At 34.2% G+C, this 22,552-nt stretch overlaps 2 protein-coding genes and 1 pseudogene across 2 annotated transcripts; 2 read left to right on the plus strand and 1 right to left on the minus strand.

Annotated features, from left to right (window-relative positions):
* Nucleotides 1–232: 232 nt before the first annotated feature.
* Nucleotides 233–5,519, minus strand: LOC132164630 (urea-proton symporter DUR3-like). The gene is made up of 9 exons (XM_059575170.2): nt 5,110–5,519; nt 3,131–3,238; nt 2,955–3,050; nt 2,764–2,846; nt 2,462–2,682; nt 2,102–2,364; nt 1,785–2,023; nt 921–1,570; nt 233–654 (listed from the first exon to the last, which is right to left on the minus strand). Exons 1-9 carry the CDS (start codon nt 5,290–5,292, stop codon nt 383–385), a joined length of 2,115 nt encoding a protein of 704 aa, XP_059431153.2. The 5' UTR covers nt 5,293–5,519; the 3' UTR covers nt 233–382.
* A 6,312-nt stretch (nt 5,520–11,831) lies between these two features.
* On the plus strand, nt 11,832–12,888 carry LOC132162907 (L10-interacting MYB domain-containing protein-like; annotated as a pseudogene).
* A 4,254-nt stretch (nt 12,889–17,142) lies between these two features.
* On the plus strand, nt 17,143–22,264 carry LOC132163377 (putative serine/threonine-protein kinase PBL18). The gene is made up of 6 exons (XM_059573639.2): nt 17,143–17,419; nt 18,052–18,377; nt 18,478–18,613; nt 20,719–20,855; nt 20,956–21,079; nt 21,760–22,264. The coding sequence occupies exons 1-6, from the start codon at nt 17,359–17,361 to the stop codon at nt 22,137–22,139; spliced, it is 1,164 nt and encodes a 387-aa protein (XP_059429622.1). The 5' UTR covers nt 17,143–17,358; the 3' UTR covers nt 22,140–22,264.
* Nucleotides 22,265–22,552: the final 288 nt, after the last annotated feature.

The raw sequence follows: 22,552 nt of genomic DNA on the forward strand, positions 1-22,552 counted from the left end.
CATATGTTTGAAGTGCGCAATCTTAATTTCATTTTATTGATGGACATCGTACGCCAGAAAACACATTGATACCCACATGTTTGAAGCCAGCTTACAAATTAAATCCAGACCGTTGAAAAAATTATAGTTTTTTTTATTTTTTTTATTTTTATTTATACAGGACCTAAGCCAAATCCACTTGGAAAACTAGTATTTTCACATGAAAGACCATATTTATTACGAAATCCTCGTAAAAGATTCAAAAGGGATGATTACCATTAGATGCACCAACTTTAAATCTTGACTATGAAATGGAGAGAATCCTATTCCAAATTGCAGTCTAAAAGATTCATTCAAGCTAAAAGAAACTAGCCGCGCTTAGACATATGTAGATTTGAACTTATTACTCGGATGCTTCTTTCCTCTTGGCCTTCTCTTTCTCAAGTTGGTAAATTTTCTCTGCTTCAGGAATAGCCAACATGATTGTGTGCAGCTTGAGATTCATCTCCTCCACCTTTTCCATGAGCTTGTCATTTGTAAACATGGCCAAAACAACGCTTTGGATGGTTCCCCAGCTTTCTATTAGTGGTAAAACAATAATTACAGCAGATCCAATGGTGCCCCATGCCATAGCAATCACTGCCCAGAATGTGAAGTACCCCTTACTGAATACTCCTGCATCATACAAAATTAAGCTACCGAATTATAGTCGGGACAATGGATCTTTCATTAACATATAGAGTAATGCTATTTAATAAACTCTTATACGACTGCCAAACAACTACGATAAGTAAAACGAAAAATCAACTGTCACGTTCCAGCCTACTAAATATCATTCCCCTGTCATATATCAATGAGGTTCTTCACTGAAAGGACAATTATGTTTGGAAGACTACAATAGCATGGACTTATTCATGCAGCTACCTAGTAATAGAATTTACCTGCTGGAAGAGAGAGAAGAGGCCACAATATGACAATCAGAACAGTAAAACCAACACCCCATTTTACTATCCATGCTTTAGCTCTCATCAGTTTTTGCTCATTAAACTCTTCTGCTGGCTGCTCACTCTTTTCCTTCTCAACCACTGTGATCTGCCTAGTGGTACCCCAGTCATAGTTTTGAGGCCACAAAATGCTACAAATAGCATGAACAGCTCCTCCGGTAAGTAGAGAGACAAGGTTTCCGGCAAGCATCGGTGCATTTCGCCCGGTTGTATCAAGATTTACCCGGCCATACTCGGATTTTGTTACCGACAACCAAGTGATTATTCCAAGAACACAACCACTGGTGGCACCAAGGATGGCACCAATTGCATTTGCTTTTCTCCACAGAAGCATAAAAGCAATTGGCATAACTGCTGAACCAATGAGCACTCCCATGGCTAGATACATCCAGCCCAAGGAAATCCCAGCTTTGTTGAGTATTACTGCTAACATCCCCATAAAGCATCCAAAGACAAGGACAACACCCCTTGACACTCTAAGGATTTGCTTCCCACTTGCCTCTGGATTTATGTAAGTACGATAGATATCATATGTGCATAATGAGGATACTGCAATCAACTCAGATGAGCCAGCAGATGTCACTGCCCTGATCAATATAAACATAATCAAAGGTTAAATATATAGGATTTAGAGAACTTGGAGTTTGGAGAATATTAGGCATTCAAGCGTAGGAAAAACCATTAAGATGAAAACAAAATGCAAACCTTATAGTATTTCACATCAGCCAATCTTTTAGAATATTGAAAACCAAAATGAAAATTGATTTAACTGACCCTTCCAGGTCTCCTGTAAGTACTTACATGAAAAGCATAGTAAGAAGAAGAACAGATCCTGCTTTCCCCATCAAAGCTATAGCAGTAGCAGGAGGAACAAGTCCATGGCTTGCCTCACTTGCTGTAATCGGCAAATCGAGGGCGAGTGCTCCCAAACCCAGTGATGTTGCCAAAGAGAATGGCACTGCAAACCATACTAACCCACCCAACAAGTAGCCCTTATGAGTTGATGAAGGTCTTGCAGCAATGGCACTCACCCAATATCCCTAGAATTTTATTATTTGAAAAGTGTTAGTATATGAGGCTAATTCTAAAATGGAAAAATACGAGGGAAATGGGCTTACATTGTCAACAAACACAGTGCCAAAGTTGCCAACAATGTTGATAATCCCAAAAACAAGCCCGCCGGAACTCAACATTGTCAAGTAAGACCCTTTGTAATTCCCACTAACTGGGCCACAAGATTGCCCATCATGGGAAAGTGGCTCCTCACATATTCTTGATTTGCTTGCTACCTCAACCAGATGATTGTATACAACACTAGGGCTACCAAGCTTACTGCTTGCCGTGTAAACCAAGTAGACAAAGATGACTAAAACAATATGTACTGAAGCCAAAAGTAAACAAAACAAATCTCAGGTTAAAACCAGAATATAAATCAAACATTACATAGAAAATTTTAAGACAATAATCGAGTAAATTACCTATAACAGAATGTATATAGCTAGCCAAGAAGGTTGCTTTTAGTCCTCCAGCTAGTGTGTACAAAATAACTCCAAGTGGTATCAGAAAGCTAGCAGCATAAATGTTCACTCCAGTCAGTGCATTTACAACAGCAGATCCACCAAGGAGCAACATTGCTGTTACAATAATATTTGTCAAAAAGCAGAAGGCAAGGAAGACAACGTGCGCCACAGTCCCCCAACTGGCATTAGATGAAGATTTTCATTAAGTTAGAGGCAAAAGATCTAGCAGAAAAGTATTTAGCAAACAGTATACAACTTACCGAGCTTTTACTATTTCACAAACAGTATGAGCATAAGGAGCCTTTCTTTTGATCTCTATAGCAATTATACCAAACAAGAGTACCTGGTCAAAAACAATATTAAAATCAATTACTATTATAGAATTTCTAATGATGAGAAGAATTTATAGAATTTCAACAGTTGAAGGGAGGCAAATTTTCATTGAAGATACCTGGATGGTAGCCCCACTAGCATACCAGAAAGGCCCACTAACACCATATTCCCAAGCAACATTGGAACTTTGCAAGATTGTAGCAGCCCATGTCCACTTTACAAATTCCCCCATTAAAATTTTATGTCAATAGAAATATCAGGTCCATCTAAATGTGCTAAGAATGTGGAAATTACCTGAGATACAACCACACTAGCAATAAGTCCAGTCTTGACGTTTCTCCCTGCAGTGTTGAACCATTCGGATGTATGGCGAGACCCAACATAACGCTTCTCCAGCCATACCTGATCCCACAAGTAAGTTTATGGTCAGAAACAATAAATTAACCAAAAACTGAGTGGTAATAATAATTGTAGTTTTCAAGCGTGATGAATTTTCAAACAAATGGTGACAGAGAATAATCATAGGCTTCTATATTTCGTCTATATCTTTGACAGCATCAAAAAAACAAACATAAAGTGGACAGACTATGTTTCATTCAAGGGCAAACTGCAATGTCCTTGAATCAAATTTGGTTTTCTCTATAAAAACAAAAAGAAACGAGAAACAGTTCCACCTTGTTCTTGGAATGTTTTTGTTATAGCCAATAACAAAAGGAAAAGAGAGTATAAGAAAATGTTTGGTTACAGACAATAACTTATTCTTGGAATTCTGCAAGGGTAACCCCTTCAATAACCTTGGCATTTGGAGCAAACAATTCATTAAAAGTATAAGCCAGAAGTGTTTAGGGACTGATTTAAAGAACAATTTCTGAAGTATAACCAAAGATGTTAGGGAACCAGTGGATTTTGGAGTAAAATCTTCAAAATTAAGTCTCCTACCAGGCATTTCCTGAAATTCTTGATAGGCAAATGGGACACAAATTCTCGTGGCATGATATAATACTTGCCTTATCCAGAAAAAAAAAAAAATAAAAAAAAAAAAATAAAAAATAAAAAAAAAAAGGTAGTTAACCGGTGGACTAGACTTCAAAAAGAGATGATTATTCATACTAGTATCATTAAAAAATGAACATATATAGGTCACAACTTTCCATCGCATGAAAAACTTTTTCAACTCAAAATATCTTTCAAAATTATTAGCAAACATATCCAGTAGTTTTCCTGAAAAATGTTTTCAACGGAAAACGTTTTACTATCAGAAAACGTTTTATGTCGAAACAAGCGGAAGCTAAATAAAATCCAAACGAAAATATTACATAAAGCATCTAGAAACAAAGAAAAAAAATTGGCTTAATAATAATTAGAAGAAACTTTACTTAACCCTTTGAATTGTTATCATTTTTGCAATGCCCCCTAAAATTCAATTTCTCTCCATTTAATGAATCGAACTTTGAATTTTATTCAATCCCTTCCATTAGAATTTTCCGTTAAATCCCAACAAAATTTCCAAAATACCCTCATTTGTTTTAGGAAAAAAGAAAGAAAAAAATTGCAAAGATTAAGATGTTGGTCGCAAGTTAACGGTATTTGCAAAAATACTCATGCCTCAATCTTAGCAAAAAAATTAAATAATTTTTATTTTTAAAAAAAAAAAAGAAAGGGGAGGTATTTTGGAAATTTTATTAGGATTTAACGGAAAATTTTAACGAACGGGAGAAAAAGTTCAATATACTAAATTGAGAAGTTTTGAACTTTAAGAGGGACATTGTAAAAAGAGTGACAATTCAATGGAGGTGAGTGAAGTTGCAATGGAGCTTTGTAGCACCTATAGAGAACTTAATTCAAACATGTATAGATTTACGCTTAGTTTTTCATGATGCAGATTTACGCAGAGTGTTTTTGACTTATTCAAAGTGGTTGTTAGCTGCTACATTCCATGGAGGGATCTGTTTACTGACTATAGTTGATTAGTGGAGATTGGTTGTTCATATACATGGGATTTGTTGCTAATTTTTAGGCAGTGGAGATGGTGGGTTATTATCTAAATCTTGGAGAGCCCAAGTAAGACGTCTGATATAAACATTTTCTTAGCCCAACAAGTTTTTTCTTTTTTTTTTCTCTCTTTCAACAAAGACTACAGCACCAAGATGAAAATAGTAATGTTAAATATATTTAGGCAAATACAGAATTACTGTATAGTCAACCAAACATTAATACTGAGTATGAAAAGAAAAAAAGAAAAAGACAATTATGAAAAGATAAGGCATACCCACCAGGAAAGATGTGAAAACAGTGAAGAAGGCACCAAAGCCAAGGATAACAGAGTAGCCAACAGCTTGATTAAGCACTGGCTTCCCATCAAAGAAACTGCTCTGTCTGACGCAGCCACCTTGAGAGAGATGATAGTAGTTGCCTGAGAATCCCAAAGGTGGACACTGCGATTGAGACGTAGCCATCAAGAAAGTGAGGGAGCCGACTGCAATATCTATTGCTCTCTCATGTTGGTTCCAAATCCAATACCAATAAGAGAGGCTTGGAAATTTGGAACCAATGAAATTCTAAGTCAGACTCAGAAGGTATCTATCTCTCTCTCTTGGTATGACAGGAATCTTGATGTTTTAGTGGAATATTTTTAGTCAAACTGGTTCTTTGCTTGGGGCCTAATTTCCTCAGTAAAACCCAATTATGGGCAAGGTTGGGCCTGGCCCATTGGTCACATTTGCAGAAATTTTATTGGATTTGTTGAATACCTACTCATAATGAAAATTATAATAGACTAATTCCTCTTATACTACTTGTCCATATTTGAATTTATAACCTATTTTAATGCCCACAAATTGGTTATTAACAAATGGAGAGTCACCCTACCAATATCCAAAACAACTTAGTTAACCTTGATTATATCTAACAATACCTTGATGGTACTGTAAAGATAAATTTTGGTAACTCAGTACAACCTAGGTCAAGCCTACAAATAGAGATGTTATCCAAAGCCAGTCAACCCTAGAGATGTGGTACTGGAGCACTGCATAACATGCCCCTAATGAAGACGTCAGAAATTTAAGAGGGAGAGTTTGTAACACCCCGATTCCATATTGGAAATATGAGAAGAAACCCACATAAAGTGGGTAGTTTATAAAGATAGTTATGGGTGTTAAGTCTCACATTGCCTAGTTACTAAGTAAAACTAAGCTTTATAATAAATTCTAGGGAAGGTCCAAGTTGACTAGTCATTTTGGAGTGATAGCGCAGATGTGATTAACGCTTTTCCCACTGTATGTCTATCCAAAAGAAAATAAGTTGACATTTCAAAAAGTAATAAACTATTGAATTTGAATGACGAAACATCAAATCTTAAGGTTACTAAATAATATCATTCTAAAACTTTAGTTGTGGAAACCTAACGGTTGAAATTGAAAAATATTTATTTTTTTATTTATTTTAAATTGTGTTTATTATATTTTTAATTTGACCCTATAATAGTAAATTTATGGCTCTGCTACTGCTAATCCTAATCCTAATTCATGAACCCTAAAATTATGGATCCAAAATCCTTGACCTAATATTTTTGGGATCTCATTTTCCTCAAAAATATATATTTTTTTTTTGGTTTTGATGATTTCCTAAAGGGATTTGTTGTGATTTGTTCACAAGACTTATACGTGTAATGTGAGAATTCCAACAAGGTTAGAATATGATGTTTAAGATTCACAATTTAGGAAAGTTATGAATAAGGATAGATTTATGAGTTTACCTCCATAAAACCTCAAACATCATTTTAATGTGTTTGGATGAAAGGTTTCCAATTATGCAAAGTTATTTCAAATTTGGAAGGGTTTTAGCGTTGATGATATTTCCTTGATGGTAATGGGAGTTGGAACTCCAAAAACCTAATATGTGACAAAATTCATTTTGGACGATAATTTTCTAATTTAATTACGTCAACCATGTCATTTTACATAGAACTCCTATTTTAGAAAAGTAATTAAATTAGTTATTCTATTAAATTAGAATGCCTGGAACCTAATGAGATAAAGACAAAAATTTCCTCCAAACTGATTTGGAGTAAATATCTTTCAACCCATTTAAAATAGTGTCAAGTGTCTATAAGCATTCTAGTAAACTGCTATAAATGACCTTAAGAATTTAAACATTTAAAACGTTTAGTCTAAGCTAGTAAACTGGTATTGGGATCCCCTCTTGCTGGGAAATTGCTCATCAATTTTTTTTTGAAATCCTGACCATTAAATCTCATCTAAGGGTCTACAAGCTGCCACATGTCCACCCCATATTTTATTATTATTATTTTTAGTTTGTTTTATATTTTATTTTTACAATTTAAATAATAAAATATTATTTTTTTTAATTAGTGGGACACGTGGCAGCTTGTAGACCATTATATGAGATTCAATGTCCAGGATTTCAAAAAAAAAAATTGATGGGCAATTCCCCAACTATTGCTGAGGATTCCGATCCAGTAAACTACTATTATTGGCCTTAAGAATTTAATGTACATTTTAAATATTTATAGACACTTGGCACTATTTTAAATAGGTTAAAGGATATTTCCTCCAATTTACAAGAAATTTCTCTCCATGAGATAAAGAATCTAACTTTGTTGGGGTTGCTCCTAAGATTAGGAGCTCGACCAAATATTACTTCCATATACTCTGTCCAACAATGGACAAAAGTATAACAACATATTTACAATTTTTGAATATATCACTAGCATGACACTATTCAGATAGTAAATTCTTTAAATTTTAAACATTAATTTAAAATTAAATGGCGTAAATTTCAACATATTAGCATTTATCGCTTTATTATTTATCATATTTATCACCATCTATGGTAAAATAACAAGATAATAAATAATAACTATGATAACTAATGGAATGATAAATGAGAAAATGCTATGTTAGCTCAAATTGTTTTCTTGATTCTATGTGGATATTGTTTTTTTTTTTTAATTAGAAAAAAAAAATTTACGTAAGATAAGGATAACACCTAGAGAAACCATAAAATTTTTCAGTGATAAATATTGATGTAGCAAAATCTCTGCTATTTACTTTAAAAATAAGGGATAAATGCAAAATTGGTCCTTATGGTTGGCCTAAATTACAAATCACTCAATGTGGTATAAAAAATAATTTATAGGTCCTTGTAGTTGGTCTAAATTACAAATCACTCTCTGTGATATAAAAAATAATTTATAGATTCTCAAAGTATGCCAAAATAACAGTTTACTCATTGAAATCAATTTTCGTTACGTAAATTAACAAAATCTATCACTTTGCCACGTCATACCCAATAAAAATGTGACACGTGTTATTATGAATTTCTGACTCTAAAAAATGACAATTAGGATTTTTTGCATCATTTTACGATGTCAGCTAAGATTACATGTCAACCCCCACTCCACGTTATACTGTTACAGTAAATTAACCTAATCTCTTATATCTCCAAAATTTTACTCCGTACGTAATCTTCTCTCATTTTCATCTTCCTTAGCCACTTCACAAAATGCGACTACCAAATTCTCACAAAATGCTCCCAAATCATCATGAGGAAGATGAAAATGAGAGAGGGTTACGCACGGAGTAAAATGTTGGAAATAGAAGATATTAGATTAATTTAGTGTAGTAGTATGATATAACACAATAACAGATTCTATTAAGTTACTTAACAGAAATTGATTTTAGGGATTAAACTGTCATTTTGGCCTACTCTGAGAACCCATAATCTTTTTTTTTTTATACCACAGAGAGTGATTTGTAATTTAAACCAACCACAAGAACCAATTTTGCATTTATCCCTAAAAATAATGAGTGAAATTTGAAGAAATTTAATTGGTACAATATCTTAAGAATTTTAAAAGGACTAAGTTTTTTTTTTTTTTTTTTCCAAACTATTGAACTAATGGGCCTGTTAAATTATCAGTTATCTCAAAAGCTTAAGCTTATAGGAAGAGATAAATTTAATCACTTAGTCATTACTTTAACACTCTCTCTCATGTATGGGCTTAAACTCTCTTCTAATCGATGAAGCCCAACATGTGGAATATTTTATTTAAATGAGGGTGAATTGATGGAGTCAAGATTCAATCCTAGGACCTTTGGCTTTAATACCATGTTAAAATAATGATAATGCAGAAATTATAGCAGAAGTAAGAAAGAGAAAGAACACAAAGAACTTACATGTGGTTCGGTATTAGACACCTATGTCCACCACTCGGAATACCCCTAAAGGCTACATTGTGCTCATTAACTTCATTTATCTACAATATAACGGTCCCTATTTATAGGGTAGTGTCTAAATACAAGTATAATAATTAAATCTCCTTGATTTGATTACAATGAGCCCATAAATAGAAAATATTTGATATCAATGTAATCATGGAATATACAAAAAATATTATATTTTTCAGATATTCTAACATCTCCCAAACTCAAAGTGCAATATTCTAGAACCTTGAGTTTGAAATCAGATGACGGCAGTGGCAGAGGCCGTGAATAGGTTGTAGATGGTGACAACTGCAGAAGGAGATAGAGGCTGGCGGGTAGCCAACGACGACGGCAGATGGCGGCTGGGGAATTCAAATTCAAAAGGGCTGACAATGGGCCAAACTCCAAAAGGGGCTGACAATGAGTCAACCTTCAAAAGGGGCCAACTACTGGCCAAAACCCAAAATGGGCTAAAAATGAGCCAAACTTCAAAAGGACCGACAATGGGCCAGGGCCAACTATGGGTTTTTTTTTTTCTTCTTATTTTTTCTTTTTTTCACGGATCTAGATTTGGTGTGGTCAGCTACACTATAGGATTGTAAGCCTAGTTTTGCAAGTATGATCCGGTGTGGGCGTGTGCACTAGAGAGCTTGTGAGCATTGTTGCAGATTCACTGTACACAATGGGGACTTGAACTACCGAATATGGAGATAACCGACACCGTATGGCTGACGTGACCGGTAGATGGTGGCGGGGCCTACATGCCGAAATTTGATCGGTGGAGGCACTTGCTGAATCGTGGTCGCGTGAAAAGGAGATCCACTAATATAAGTAGCGTGTGAAGGCGCGTCTCTGGATGGTTTGGGCTGATTCTGACGGGGTTGTGTAGATCGGCATCCTCCGATCCTGAATCTGGTCTCCTTCTCTGAAAACAGCTTAATGGGATGGCACATGTAGGCCGGTAGTGGCGTGGAGCGCGTGGTGTTTTGGTAGAAACTCCAGGTGGCGAGTGACGGAGCGTGGGCCCTAGTATGGCAGATTTTCGGGCAAATCTAGGACTATCGCTAGTAGATCTGTCCAATGGCATGAGTCTCGATGCAATTGGCTGAACAAGGAGAGATTGTGGGTGGCACGTGACGGGGTGTTAGTGGTCTTTTTGGGCTAATTCCGGTCGGTTTGGAGCGAGCGGCAGAATATATGGTGGATGGCGTGACTACCGGAGTGACTGGTGGAATGTGGTGGCATGTGGCAGAACCAGCAGAAGCTTTGGGAGAAGCGTGGTGGCCAGAGGCGGGGCATGATGACCGATGGTGGCGCATGGAGGAGCGTGGCACTTCGAGGTAGTGATACAATGAGATTGTTGGAGAGAAGAAAACATCAATGACGTTTATTGAAGGCTACAAGAAAGTGGCTCTGATATTATGTTGAAATTACTAAGAGCATATTTGGGTCTGCGGTTGCAGACCCAGAAAGCGCTTATGATGCCTCAGAAGCCCGTTTCAAAAAAAATCGAGTCATTTGGTAAAATATTTTCAAAGAGCTTTGGAGGTTCCAAACGCTCAAAACCACGTTTGGGGCGAAGCTGGAAAACGAGGCTTTTACTCAAACGCTCTTCCTGGAAGAAAGGTGCGCCGCAGTTTTGTGTTTAATGAAATATATACATTGACAAAAATACCTTACGAATTTCATGTAATGACAACTATAGCCATATATAAACATCACTTTGAACCAAACTTATCATTCTGCCACAGTTGAGAGCCGCTACAGGGAGAGAGACAGGCAGACGTTCATCTCGTTCCGGTGAGTTTGTTGGATTTTTGATTATTTTCATCTCTTTCGTTCCAATCTTGACATATATAGAAGAACCAAACACAAGAGAAAGACCTGCAGTTTGCACAAAAGAGAATTAGAAAAAAGAGAGAGAAAATACAAAAGAGAGACCAACAGAGAAGATAATTAGAAAAAAATAGAGAAGATAGAAGGGAAAAGAAGATAAAGAAGAGATGAAGGGGTTGGCTTTGGGCAGTGTGTTGACCTGGGGTAGATACAGATTAATTGCTTTTCTTCTAACTTTTTTTTTCTTTTTTCTTTTCAAATTGTTTCTAGAATACACTCATTGTTTATGATGCTAGGAACGTGATAGATGGCTTTGGGCAGTGTGTTGACGTGGGGGTAGATACGGATTTCACAATTTTTTCTTTTTTCTTTTATGAATTGTTTCTAGAATATATGCATTGTTTCTGATGCTAGGAAACAATGCAAGTGTATTAAAAAATTTCTTTCTCTCTCTCACGTCGAAGAGCCGTCTGTTGTGAGGTGATAATCACGTTGCCTTTCTCCTTTGCAAAAGTTGATTCACATCTCATTTTATATATAGATATATATATATATATATATATATATCACAACAATTTTTTTTTTAGAATCTCTTTTTCTCTCTCCCACCACCGATTCATACATTTGTCCTTTGCAAAAGCTTGGTTCCACAGCAGCTCATTATGTATATATATATCTTATGACCGGGTGAATGACAATGGCGTAGAAAAACAATTAATTCACGTGAATTATTTAATGCCTTTCCTATTGTAGAAACTTGATTCTATTATTTTTTTGTTGTTGCCTTTTTGTTGGATGGACATGCATATTATTCATGCAAATATGATTTTTTGCATTTTATCAGTCAATCACTTTAAACAAATTTATAATTGTTAATAGTGTTTAACATACTTTTTTATTTATAATTTTATCAGCTTATTTATTGTGTGAAAAACATGAGTAAAAAAGGTCAAAGCAACGTTACTGCTGCTACTACAGATACTTAGATAAAGAAAGTAGTTTGGACTGAAAAAATGCTAGAAGATTATCTTGACATATGTATTACTGAGATTCATGCTGGTAATAGCCCAGGAACACATTCAATAGGACATGATGGAAAAATGTGATAGATAAATTTAATGAAAAAACTGGAAAACAATATTGCTATAAACAACTAAAGAACAAGTAGGATAGTTTGAAAAAATAGTGGAACATTTGGAAGAGATTGATAGGTAAGGAAACTGGCCTTGGATGGGATTCGGTGAAAAAGACAATTGATGCGCCCGATGATTGGTGGGAAAAAAAATTGTAGGTATTATATTTGTACTTATTTGTTTTTGTTTAAATGATTTAAAAAATGTTTTATTATTGATTTTTACAAATACCTAAATACAGGAAGTTCCAGAAGCAACCAAGTTTCGCACGACAGGTTTGGCTTGTGCTATGAAGGTGAAAATATTGTTTAGAGATATAACTGCTACTGGGGAGGGATCTTGGGCACCATCCATAGGGTTGGTTCCTAATGATATTAATGATGGCATAGATGTTGCAACTGTAATGCTTGATGAAGATGACAATGTTGTAGAAGGTTTAAATGTTTTTGATGATGAACCAAATCTCAATACACATGGCATTGATGATATTCCTGCTGATTTAGATACACGGGATAAAAGAAATAAGAAGTTTGGTCTTGCGATTCAATGCAAGAAAAGAAATAAAGGAGTTCAAATCGTTAGTCAACATTTGAGTCGTATTTGTGATGTAATAGAAAGCAAGAATACAGTGACATCTAAGAGCTACGATAAACTTGGATGTAATATTGAAGAGGTTATGGATGTTGTTCGGGGGATTGCTGAAAGAGAAAATGACATTGACATCCTTAAGTTTGCAACATAGGTATTTCTTAAGAGATCACATAGAGAAATGTTTGTGACTATTAAAGAGTCATGGTTGCAGATTGACTTTATCAACCGAATGGGAAATAAAGAAATTAATCGTCGTAGTATGGAATAATGTTGTTATTTTTAATGTTATTTTGTTATGAACTATTTGAAAAGTTATAAGGATTTATTTTAATGTTATTTTGTTTTTTTTTTTTATCTCTTTTTCTTATTTTTATGGGTGCTTATATATTTATTTTGTGTTTATTTCTTTTCTTTTTATCTCCTTACAGAAATGGACAATAGTGATTATAGCACTCAAGATGATATAAGTGATAGTAATTATGGTGAAGAGGAAAATGAAAATGAAAATGATGCTTTTATTCTAGCAGCTGCAGCAGTAGAATTTGTTGAGAACTATTATATGTCATATATTACAAAGGAACCTTGTAGGACCTCTTCTCAAACAGGTTATAAGTGGGTTATGAAGATTTTACAAGGTAATCCTGATAGGTGCAAACAAAATTTCAGAATGGAAATATATGTATTCATTTACTTGTGTGAAGAGTTGAAGGAAATATATCATTTAAGAGGTACTAGAAAATTAACTGTTAAAGAGTTAATTGGTTATGTTTTTGAATACTTTAGGCCATGGGTTTGGGAATAGAATAGTTCAAGAAAGGTTTCAACATTCAGGATAAACAATTAGTAGACATTTTACTAATGTTTTAATGGCCGTTTCGAGAATGGCAATTGACATTATTAATCCTATTCATATGGAGTTTAGGGATGCTCCAAGCAAAATTTGTGATGATGAGCGGTATTGGCCATACTTCAAAGATTGTATTGGAGCCATTGATGGAACCCATGTGCCAGTTAAAATTTCTCCATGAAAACAAATACTATATATTGGTCGAAAAGGGACTCATACTCAGAATGTTATGGCTGTTTGTGATTTTCGTATGTGTTTCACCTTTGTTTAGGCTGGATGAGAAGGTACTACACATGATACACGTATTTTTTCGGAAGCTATTCGAAAGGAAGAATTACGATTTTCACACATACCTAGAGGTTTGTATTTAATAAAAATAACAATTATGAATTATACATGAAAAAATATATTTTTCAATATTTTTTATGACCGTTATTCGTATATTTTTTGCAGGAAAATATTACTTGGTAGACGCAGGATATCCTCACATGAAGGGATACATGGGGCCATACAAAGGGGAGCGGTATCATCTACTAGACTTTCGTCACGGAAGCCAATCATGCACATTCATCACTTAGATGCACTATTGAAAGAACATTTGGAGTTTGGATAAAAAAAGTGGAAGTTATTACATTGTATGTTGAATTTTCCTTATGATAAACAAGTGAAAATCGTGGTGGCGTCTATGGCTCTTCATAACTTCATTAGGAAGCATGCAATAAAGGATGCTGAGTTCCCACCATATGATGATGATGAGGATTCACTTCCAACTAACAGTATAGGCGATCATGAAGCACAAGATGAGTCAAGCATACAACAATCAGAGACGTCCAATGAAAATTCTAAGAACATTGAGCGTGATCATATTGCTAATCTACTTATGACCTGCTGATGTTTTTATTTATTTTTTATTTTTTTAATGTTGTTTTGTTATAAACTATTTAAAATGTTGTACGGATCTCCTTGAATGTTGTTCTTTTTTATATGTTAAATAATTTGAAGTATTGTGGTGTTAAAAAGTGTGTTAAATACTTTAAATAATTTTAAAAAAAGAAATAAAGAAAATAATTGACATCACTTTTTATTACATATAAGTATAAAAGAAAGAAAATGTTGACGTTTTGTTACATAAACCATTACAAAATAATTTTTAGTGGGACATGTAATGATTTTTTTTAGTATAGACTAAAAAAAATCATTACATGTCATTTATTGTCATTTTTGTAACTAAAAGCATTTTTTTAGTTTTGTTACCAAACATCATTGACATCAAAAAAGTACTTAAGACATGTAGTTACCAAACATGTAAACAGTTTTTCAGTAATAGCACTTTTGCCAAAAGCTCACAGGCAAAAGCTCTTTATCCAAAAGTTCTATTTTCCATCGTAATCCCAAACAAGCTTTAATTATCCTAAAAACTTAAGCTTATATGAAGATATAAATTTAATCACCCAATTATTACTGTTTAATTAATTGAATTAAAAAAAAATATCCTTAAAAAAGAAAACCCTTGTCTATTGTAAAAAGCCTTTTATGGGAGAGTATTTGTACAAAATCTATAGACAATCACCACTGGGTCAAATGTACCTGGTCAAGAAAAAAAGTAGTACATATAAAGTTGAATTACTGGTCAAGCTTTTCCAAGGGTTGGAGCTTACGCCTTACGGTCAATTAATGCCAAAACATAAATCTAAATACACGTCAGCTTTGGATTTTGAACCGTAAACCGACCCAAAAAGAGAAGACCAATGAATTCGGGAATTAGTCAAGATAGACTGCAGTGCTGACTCTTACACTTGATGGGAAATATTTTCTGTTGTTTCACACCAATTGTTCACATTATTGCTGTCAAAAACTTGAACTGAATTGACACTTAACCAATTATTCATGCACTAAGGGTGTGTTTGGCGACTTCTTTTTTTTTTTTTTTCATTATTGTAAATGAAAATGATTGATATGGTATAAAATTTTAAAATTTTTGTATTAAAAAGTGAAAAAGTTTTTGTTTTGTAAATTTTTTATTTATTTAAATAATAATAAAAAATAAATAAATGATGCGATATAAAAAGTGGAAAAAAGAAAAAGAAAATATTTTATACAAAATTTATTTATCTGGGTTGTCCAACTATTTATTCAAAAAATTAAGTTTTATATGGGTTTTATGACATTATTTGTTCAAATTAATAGTAATTATCTATTCGAATTATTAGTAATTTGAACTGATAATATGAGAGATTTCATTAAAAAAAAAAAAAAAAATTTACTTATTCAAATAAATTTTAGGGTAAAGTCCACTTAACCCCCTAAAACTACTACTCCAATGACAATCTACCCCCAAACTATCAAAACAATGATAATGTATTATGTACCCTCAATTTTAACAAAATGATGAAACTACCCTTTCTAAAATAAAAACAAAATACTAATTTTTTTTTTAAAAAAAAATTTAAGGGTATTTTTGACTTATTAAAAATTTTATAAGAGTAATTTCGTCATTTTACTAACATTGGAGGGTACATTATCATTATTTTAGTAGTTTAGAAAAAAAATTATCGTAATTAATAGTTTGAGAAGTAAATTATCGTTGAACTGATAGTTTGATGAAGTTAAGTGTATTTTACCCTTTATTTTAAATTGTCGGCGCAGAGTGGATGCATTTTATATAAAAAATTGCAATCCTTTTGACCATAGAGAGCTTCAATTCCCTCTCTTGACCACATATGCCAAAAGGCAAGGAATTTTCCACAGCCAAGGGGGAGCAGTATTAAATTCAATGCCAAATGGACCCCTCAGCAAAAGAAAAAAATAAAATAAAATAAAATTAAAGTGTGCTGTATAATTGATGTGATATAAATATAAAAAAAAAATAAAGAAAATTATTTGATAATGTGAAATAATGAGTTTGACTTTTTTTTAAGAAAAAATTAGAGAAAATTGACAAAGATCAAGTATTCGTTTTAGTGTTAGGATTGATTCGAGTCAATATTAACACTATTTTTAAAAAGAAAAATTAGATAATACGAAATTATATATACAATTAAATGTAACTATAAAATAAATACTCAATATGTTATTTGTAATGGAGAGAATCATATTTCCTCCCCAATAATGCTATATAGCCTCCTACATATCATTTTTTTATTTTATTTTTTATGTTTCTAAAGTTGACATAATTTTTAAAAATTATTATTAAATTTGAAAAAAAAAAACAGACAAGCAAAAAGAAAAAGGGGAAATTACATTTTGTCTTTATGAACTACAATGCATTGACACTTTTTTTCTATAAGCTGTTAACTGTACTACTTTGCATCCATGAACTACTATTTTGTGTCCAAAACTCTATTCCGTCAATCAAAGCCGTTAACTCATATGGTTAAAGTAATAATGCGTTGTAGTTCATGAGACAAAGTGACAATGTGTTGTAGTTTATGGGGCAAAGTGACGGATTGACTGTTTGAGTTAACGATTTTGACTGACGAAACAGAGTTTTGAACACAAAATAATAGGTCATAGGGTAAAATAGTAAAATTGATAATTCATTGAAAAAAAATGGCAAGGTATTATAGTTTGTAGAGCAAAAGTAGTTTTCCCAAACAAAAAAGAAATAAGCAGCCAGAACTGTTAAGGGAGGAAACGTGTCATTTTCCTTTCATTTTCTAATTTTCCGACGGGTACGTGGCTTTGTGGATTCAACGGGAGGAAAACGATTTTGTTGGATTTGACCAAGTAGCCGCTGCTGCTGCTATTTTCGTTCGCTTCCCTACCAAATGGGCAGCCTTGCTGCTGCTTCTTCGTCATTTCCTTCTTCCTTCTCGTCCTCCTGCTTATCCCACGGACCCAAATCCATGACCTTTGTTCTTCCTCGGGACTTGGCGTCTGACGGGACCAGTTATGGGGAACTGCTTCAAAAAACCAGCTAAGTGTGCCCATGCTTCTTCTACCAATTTTTCCGGTGAGCCCTTCGTTTTCCGTTACCCATTTCTTCTTTCTTTCTGTGAACGCCAATGGCTATCTCAATTTTGATCTGTTTTTATCTTCTCCCACTTGGGTGATTCAGGAAAATTTGTGTTTTTTCCGGTTTCTGGATTTAGATAGACTTGTTATTGGTTCTAGTTCTAGTTTTACTCCTCTTCTTTCTATATTTGGATGAAATAGTGATCGTCTTAAGGATACGAGTCTAAGTAGATTACGTTACAGTGAAAATCAATTTTTTGTTTTTTTTTGTTTATGACAAGGGTTGATTTTTGCTTCCATGTTGTGAAGTTGTATGAACAGTCATATACTACTCTACTAAATGGTAATTAAATATCATTACTCATAAATAAAACTGTTTATTGAATAATTTCACATCAAAACATATTCGGAGGGACTGAGGGAGGGCCAGGGGGATTTTATATATATATATCAGTGTGATGGAAGATGTAAGCTGAGATTTCAATTTCCCAAGTCCATGTTTACTTAGCATAATGTACTTAATTTCGTGATTTTTTATTTGTAATGTAAGTTTCTGGGTTTTACGGATAATATTTGAAGGTAATTTTTCTTTTTTGCTGGCTTTAACTTGTATTTTCTTCCTCCCCTCAGGAAGTACAAAGCCTGATTGTAAGGCAAAGCAGGATTCCTCAACTTCCAGCGAGCAAACAACTTTGGGAAGTTTGAACCCATCTTCTATAACATCCAGTAGTGATGCATCTATTTCCAACAATCTCAAGTCCTTTAGCTTCAATGATCTCAAGATTGCCACAAAGAATTTCCGCCCAGAAAGTGTACTTGGAGAGGGCGGGTTTGGGTGCGTCTTCAAAGGATGGATTGATGGGAACACTTTAGCTCCCACTAAACCAGGAACTGGGATAGTAGTGGCAATAAAGAGACTCAAGCCTGAAAGCTTTCAAGGCCACAGGGAATGGCTTGTATGTGCAATGTGGACTGTAATAATAAGCTTTTTTCTTCATCTTTGGGCTTTACAAAACCTTACCTCTGTTGTCTGTTTTGGACCTTTCTACTTGGCAGGCAGAAGTTAATTATCTAGGTCAGCTTCACCATGAAAACCTTGTGAAACTCATTGGTTATTGCTCAGAGTCTGAGAATAGGCTCCTTGTTTACGAGTTTATGCCAAAAGGAAGCTTGGAGAATCATTTATTTAGAAGTAAGTACATTCCCCTCACTAAAAGTTTTTCTCATCCTTTTCTGGGTTTTTTTTTTTTTTTTCCCCTCATAGATTTAAATGCAACATTCCTTGTACTGGTTATGGTACTGCGTCAATAGTGTAAATAGCTTTCTATTCATTGGATGAATTTATATACATTCTCAGGTATTAATGAAATACCCTTGTCAATTAGAAATACATGATTATATCTGCCTTGGCTTATGCAGGGTGCCTTGCAGGTTTTGGGGCTAGCTCCCAAGGCCAAAATTTTGTGAGACCTGAACTAGAACTTTATAGGCTCCAAGCCCATGTTGTGAGGTGATACATTTGGCATGTTAAAGTTCTAGTTAGGTTTCTCATGTGTTTGAACCTAGATATAAGGGTCATTTGAATTGGGATAGTCCACTGTTGAATTAGGATCGATGTTTGAGACTCTATGAGCTCTTGGTTTTTTTTTTAAACAACTTATTTTTAGTGCAGCTTTCTTCCCTGTCTTCAGCCTTGTAGTCATAAGAAAAAACAAGTGAAATATGTGTGCTTGTGTGATTGTTTGTGTTGTTATATATATATATATATATATATATATATATATATATATATATATTTTCCATCCCATTAGTATCTCTTGCAGAAGAAGTTTATTTAAGATTAGTATCTCTGTTGATTCTTGAAGAAATTGTGGAGTTCTGATGCTGCAGTGATACTTCTGGTGGCTTTGTGCAACAGGGGTTGTAATAACTCAGGAAAAACACTAGTCATATATGCGCTATCCCTCCGAAAAGACTAGTCAAGTTGTCATTGGAACTCCTTAGAATCAACTTAACGATAATTTAACAAAGAGAGTGTCCTGTAGTGTTCTTCATTCAGCCTTATGCAAGCACGGCATGCAAGACATCTTTGCATCATATTAAGAGGGAGTGTTGAAGGAGGAAACTTAGTTAATTTCTGATCTGATTTTTTCCTCTGGCAAATGCTATTTTTCATTCCCCTTACCATCTCCTCTCTCCTGTTGTTTTTTTTTGAAAAAATCGAAATGTTGAAAGAGGGAAGATGGTGAGGGGAATGTGTTCTAGCAACCCTCTTTTTCTCTTATTGTAATCTGCATTAACTAAGTTTCCATAATAATGAGTATTAGTTTTCTATTCAAACTCATGGAGATGCCCTATGGTAGATGTATGAAGGAATAATATAGTGTTTCCTTCCTCTCTTCTTTCTTCTTCTTTCAGCTTACAAAAGCTCTTGTTCTTCATATAAGTAAAGGGAAAAGTAGGGCGCTCTTCAAACAGGTCTGGTATTTATGTTGGTACTTCTTTTAGTGAGGCAAAATAAACTTTTTCCATAACTATTAGAGCTTAGAAATTAAGGCATAGTTGGATCCCTTTTCAGAAAATGTTTCCTCAAGCACGTGTTAAAGTGGCAAGAATTTTAAGGGACATGCTGTTTCGAATTATTTTTTCCTCTGTAGCTGAAGGCAAAAAACTGAAGACAGAACACTCTTCGATGTTCCCAGAAAACTAAGAAATGCTTTCTAGACAAGCTTTCACGCCACTTCTTGTCTTATTATATACCTTCTAGTCAGGGAACTTATAGGGCAATGGAAATAATGTAATCTCAATTTGTTTCATAGTTGCATTATTGTTTTTTTCTTTGTCTCCTCTTTTATTATATGTTAGTTACCAGTTGTCTCAAAAGCTTAAGATGATAGGAAAAGTTGAATGGAATAATTTATTTAATATTGAAATATTCTCTCTCACGTGTGGGCTCAAACTCTCTCTCAACAAGTGAGACCTAACATGTAGAATATTTATTTGAAATGAGAGATAAATTATGGAAATCGGGGTTCGAATTCAGACCATTACTCTGATATAATATTAAATCATCAATTGTCTTAAAAACTTAATCTAATAAGAACTTAATCATTCAATATTAATTGTGGCATTAAACAATCTTACTTCTTCCTCTTCTTCTGTAGTGTGGTTCCTTTTTCTGAGGAAAGCAATCCATTCATCAAATTTATATGCCCTGTCTAGAATGGGATATTTTGAACTAAGCTGTAATTTTTTCATAATTAAGAATACTGGGAACTTTGTTTTCTTCTTTTGCAGAAGGTGTTCAACCTATTGGTTGGGCTACACGAATGAATATTGCCATTGGTGTTGCACGAGGGCTGTCCTTCTTACACAGCTTAGATGCCAATGTAATCTACCGTGATCTAAAGGCTTCCAACATTCTACTCGATTCGGTATGCTGAAATGCTGAAAGTTCTGATTTGCAGATCAGAAGTTCTACTACTATATCTGCATAGTAAGTTCTTATTCCTGACTCAGTAGCGTATTTTGTAGGATTTCAACGCAAAGCTTTCAGATTTTGGCTTAGCAAGGGATGGGCCAACTGGAGATAATACTCATGTTTCAACCAGAGTAGTGGGAACTCAGGGATATGCTGCCCCTGAATATGTAGCTACAGGTAGGCTTTACCTTTCTGTTAATCATTCAATTGGTTTGACGTTATCAATACGTTATATTTTGGAGAGAGAGAGAGAGAGAGAGAGAAATTTTTTTAACACACTTGCAAACCAGGAAGAACAAAAGCAGAAAGAAACCAGGAAATGAAACCAAGGGAATGCAGAGAACCATATGTAGTTATCAATATGAACCCCCTCTAACCTTGGGATTAGAATACTCAAATCTTTGCTCAGGCAGTTATCAATATGTAGTTTAAAGGAGCCAGCTAGCTGGCTATATTTTCCACGCCTTACCTGCCTTATGTTTGTTTTCCCTACACATTATCTTCTTATCTTATGTACAGTACTGCACAAAGCATCACTTCCTATTCATCCTTTCTCTGCTTGTGCTCTTTATACAGTTTGAGAAAATTTCCCCATCTAGTGGTTTGTAAAGCTTGTAGGAAACTTATCCAAACCTCCATTCTGTGTAGGATTAAACCTATTACCCTTTCACTGCTTTCTTGCTTTATATATATTTTATTAAAAAACAAGATGAAAAGGAACCATTTCAGTCATGATAAAGTGTCTTCTCTCTATTTTTGTTGTTTTTTTTTTCACTATTTCTTTTTTCTTCTCTCAAGGAATAGAGGAAGGGAAGTTAACATATCTCTCCTTTTGATAAACTGGTTAAACAAAACAGGTCACTTGACACCAAAGAGTGATGTGTACAGCTTCGGCGTCGTTTTATTAGAGTTATTATCAGGAAGACGGGCAATGGCTGATGATAGAGTTGGGTTTGTGGAGGAAACCCTGGTGGATTGGGCAAAGCCATTTTTGAGTGACAGCAAACGAGTGTTGAGGATTATGGATACCAGGTTGGGAGGTCAATATTCCAAGAAAGGAGCCCAGGCTGCAGCTGCAATTGCAGTACAATGCCTTCACACAGATCCCAAGAACAGGCCTCCCATGGTTAATATTCTAGCCGCCTTAGAACGGCTCCCCACATCAAATATTGTTCCCAGAACCACCCAAGCTTCCGTGGACCATCATAGGGTCAAGCATTTGTCTAACTCCCGCTAGACGGCAAATGAATACAGCTCTGTTTGTTAATGTTTTTTGAGAGTATTTTTTTTTTTTTTTTTATTTAAAAGAAATGTTCTGATGTGATATAAAAATGAAAATAATTTCGTGGGTGATTTGTGTTTTGAGTTGTTTGTTAATTTTTTTTTTTCAAAAAAAAAAAAATAAATAAATAAAGAAAACAAAAAGGAGAAGGAAGTATTATCAAACAAAGCTACCAAAACAAAATTGTAGAAGACTTGTCCTAGTGGTATCCTATGTTCTACTTGAGAATGGTTGATTGATTTAATATCATCCTATATTCAAATGGAATAGGAAGGATCGGATGATATTCATTTCATGATTAGAATTTAAAGTTGATGTATTTAATACTGTATATTATATCAATGTTAACACATCTTTTTTTTTAAAAA

Source organism: Corylus avellana, chromosome 8 (assembly GCF_965113065.1).
Source record: "Corylus avellana chromosome 8, dhCorAvel1.hap1.2, whole genome shotgun sequence".
Lineage (NCBI taxonomy): Eukaryota > Viridiplantae > Streptophyta > Magnoliopsida > Fagales > Betulaceae > Corylus > Corylus avellana.

Excerpts from the sequence above, each read along its gene's own strand:
- LOC132164630 (XM_059575170.2), bottom strand. The coding sequence starts at position 5,292 with ATGGCTACGTCTCAATCGCAGTGTCCACCTTTGGGATTCTCAGGCAAC. Across the intron at positions 3,239-5,109 it reads CTGTTTTCACATCTTTCCTG|GTATGGCTGGAGAAGCGTTA; the intron begins GTGGGTATGCCT and ends TTGTGGGATCAG. Across the intron at positions 3,051-3,130 it reads CTAGTGTGGTTGTATCTCAG|TGGACATGGGCTGCTACAAT; the intron begins GTAATTTCCACA and ends GAATTTGTAAAG.
- LOC132163377 (XM_059573639.2), top strand. The coding sequence starts at position 17,359 with ATGGGGAACTGCTTCAAAAAACCAGCTAAGTGTGCCCATGCTTCTTCT. Across the intron at positions 17,420-18,051 it reads TTCTTCTACCAATTTTTCCG|GAAGTACAAAGCCTGATTGT; the intron begins GTGAGCCCTTCG and ends TCCTCCCCTCAG. Across the intron at positions 18,378-18,477 it reads AAGGCCACAGGGAATGGCTT|GCAGAAGTTAATTATCTAGG; the intron begins GTATGTGCAATG and ends TCTACTTGGCAG.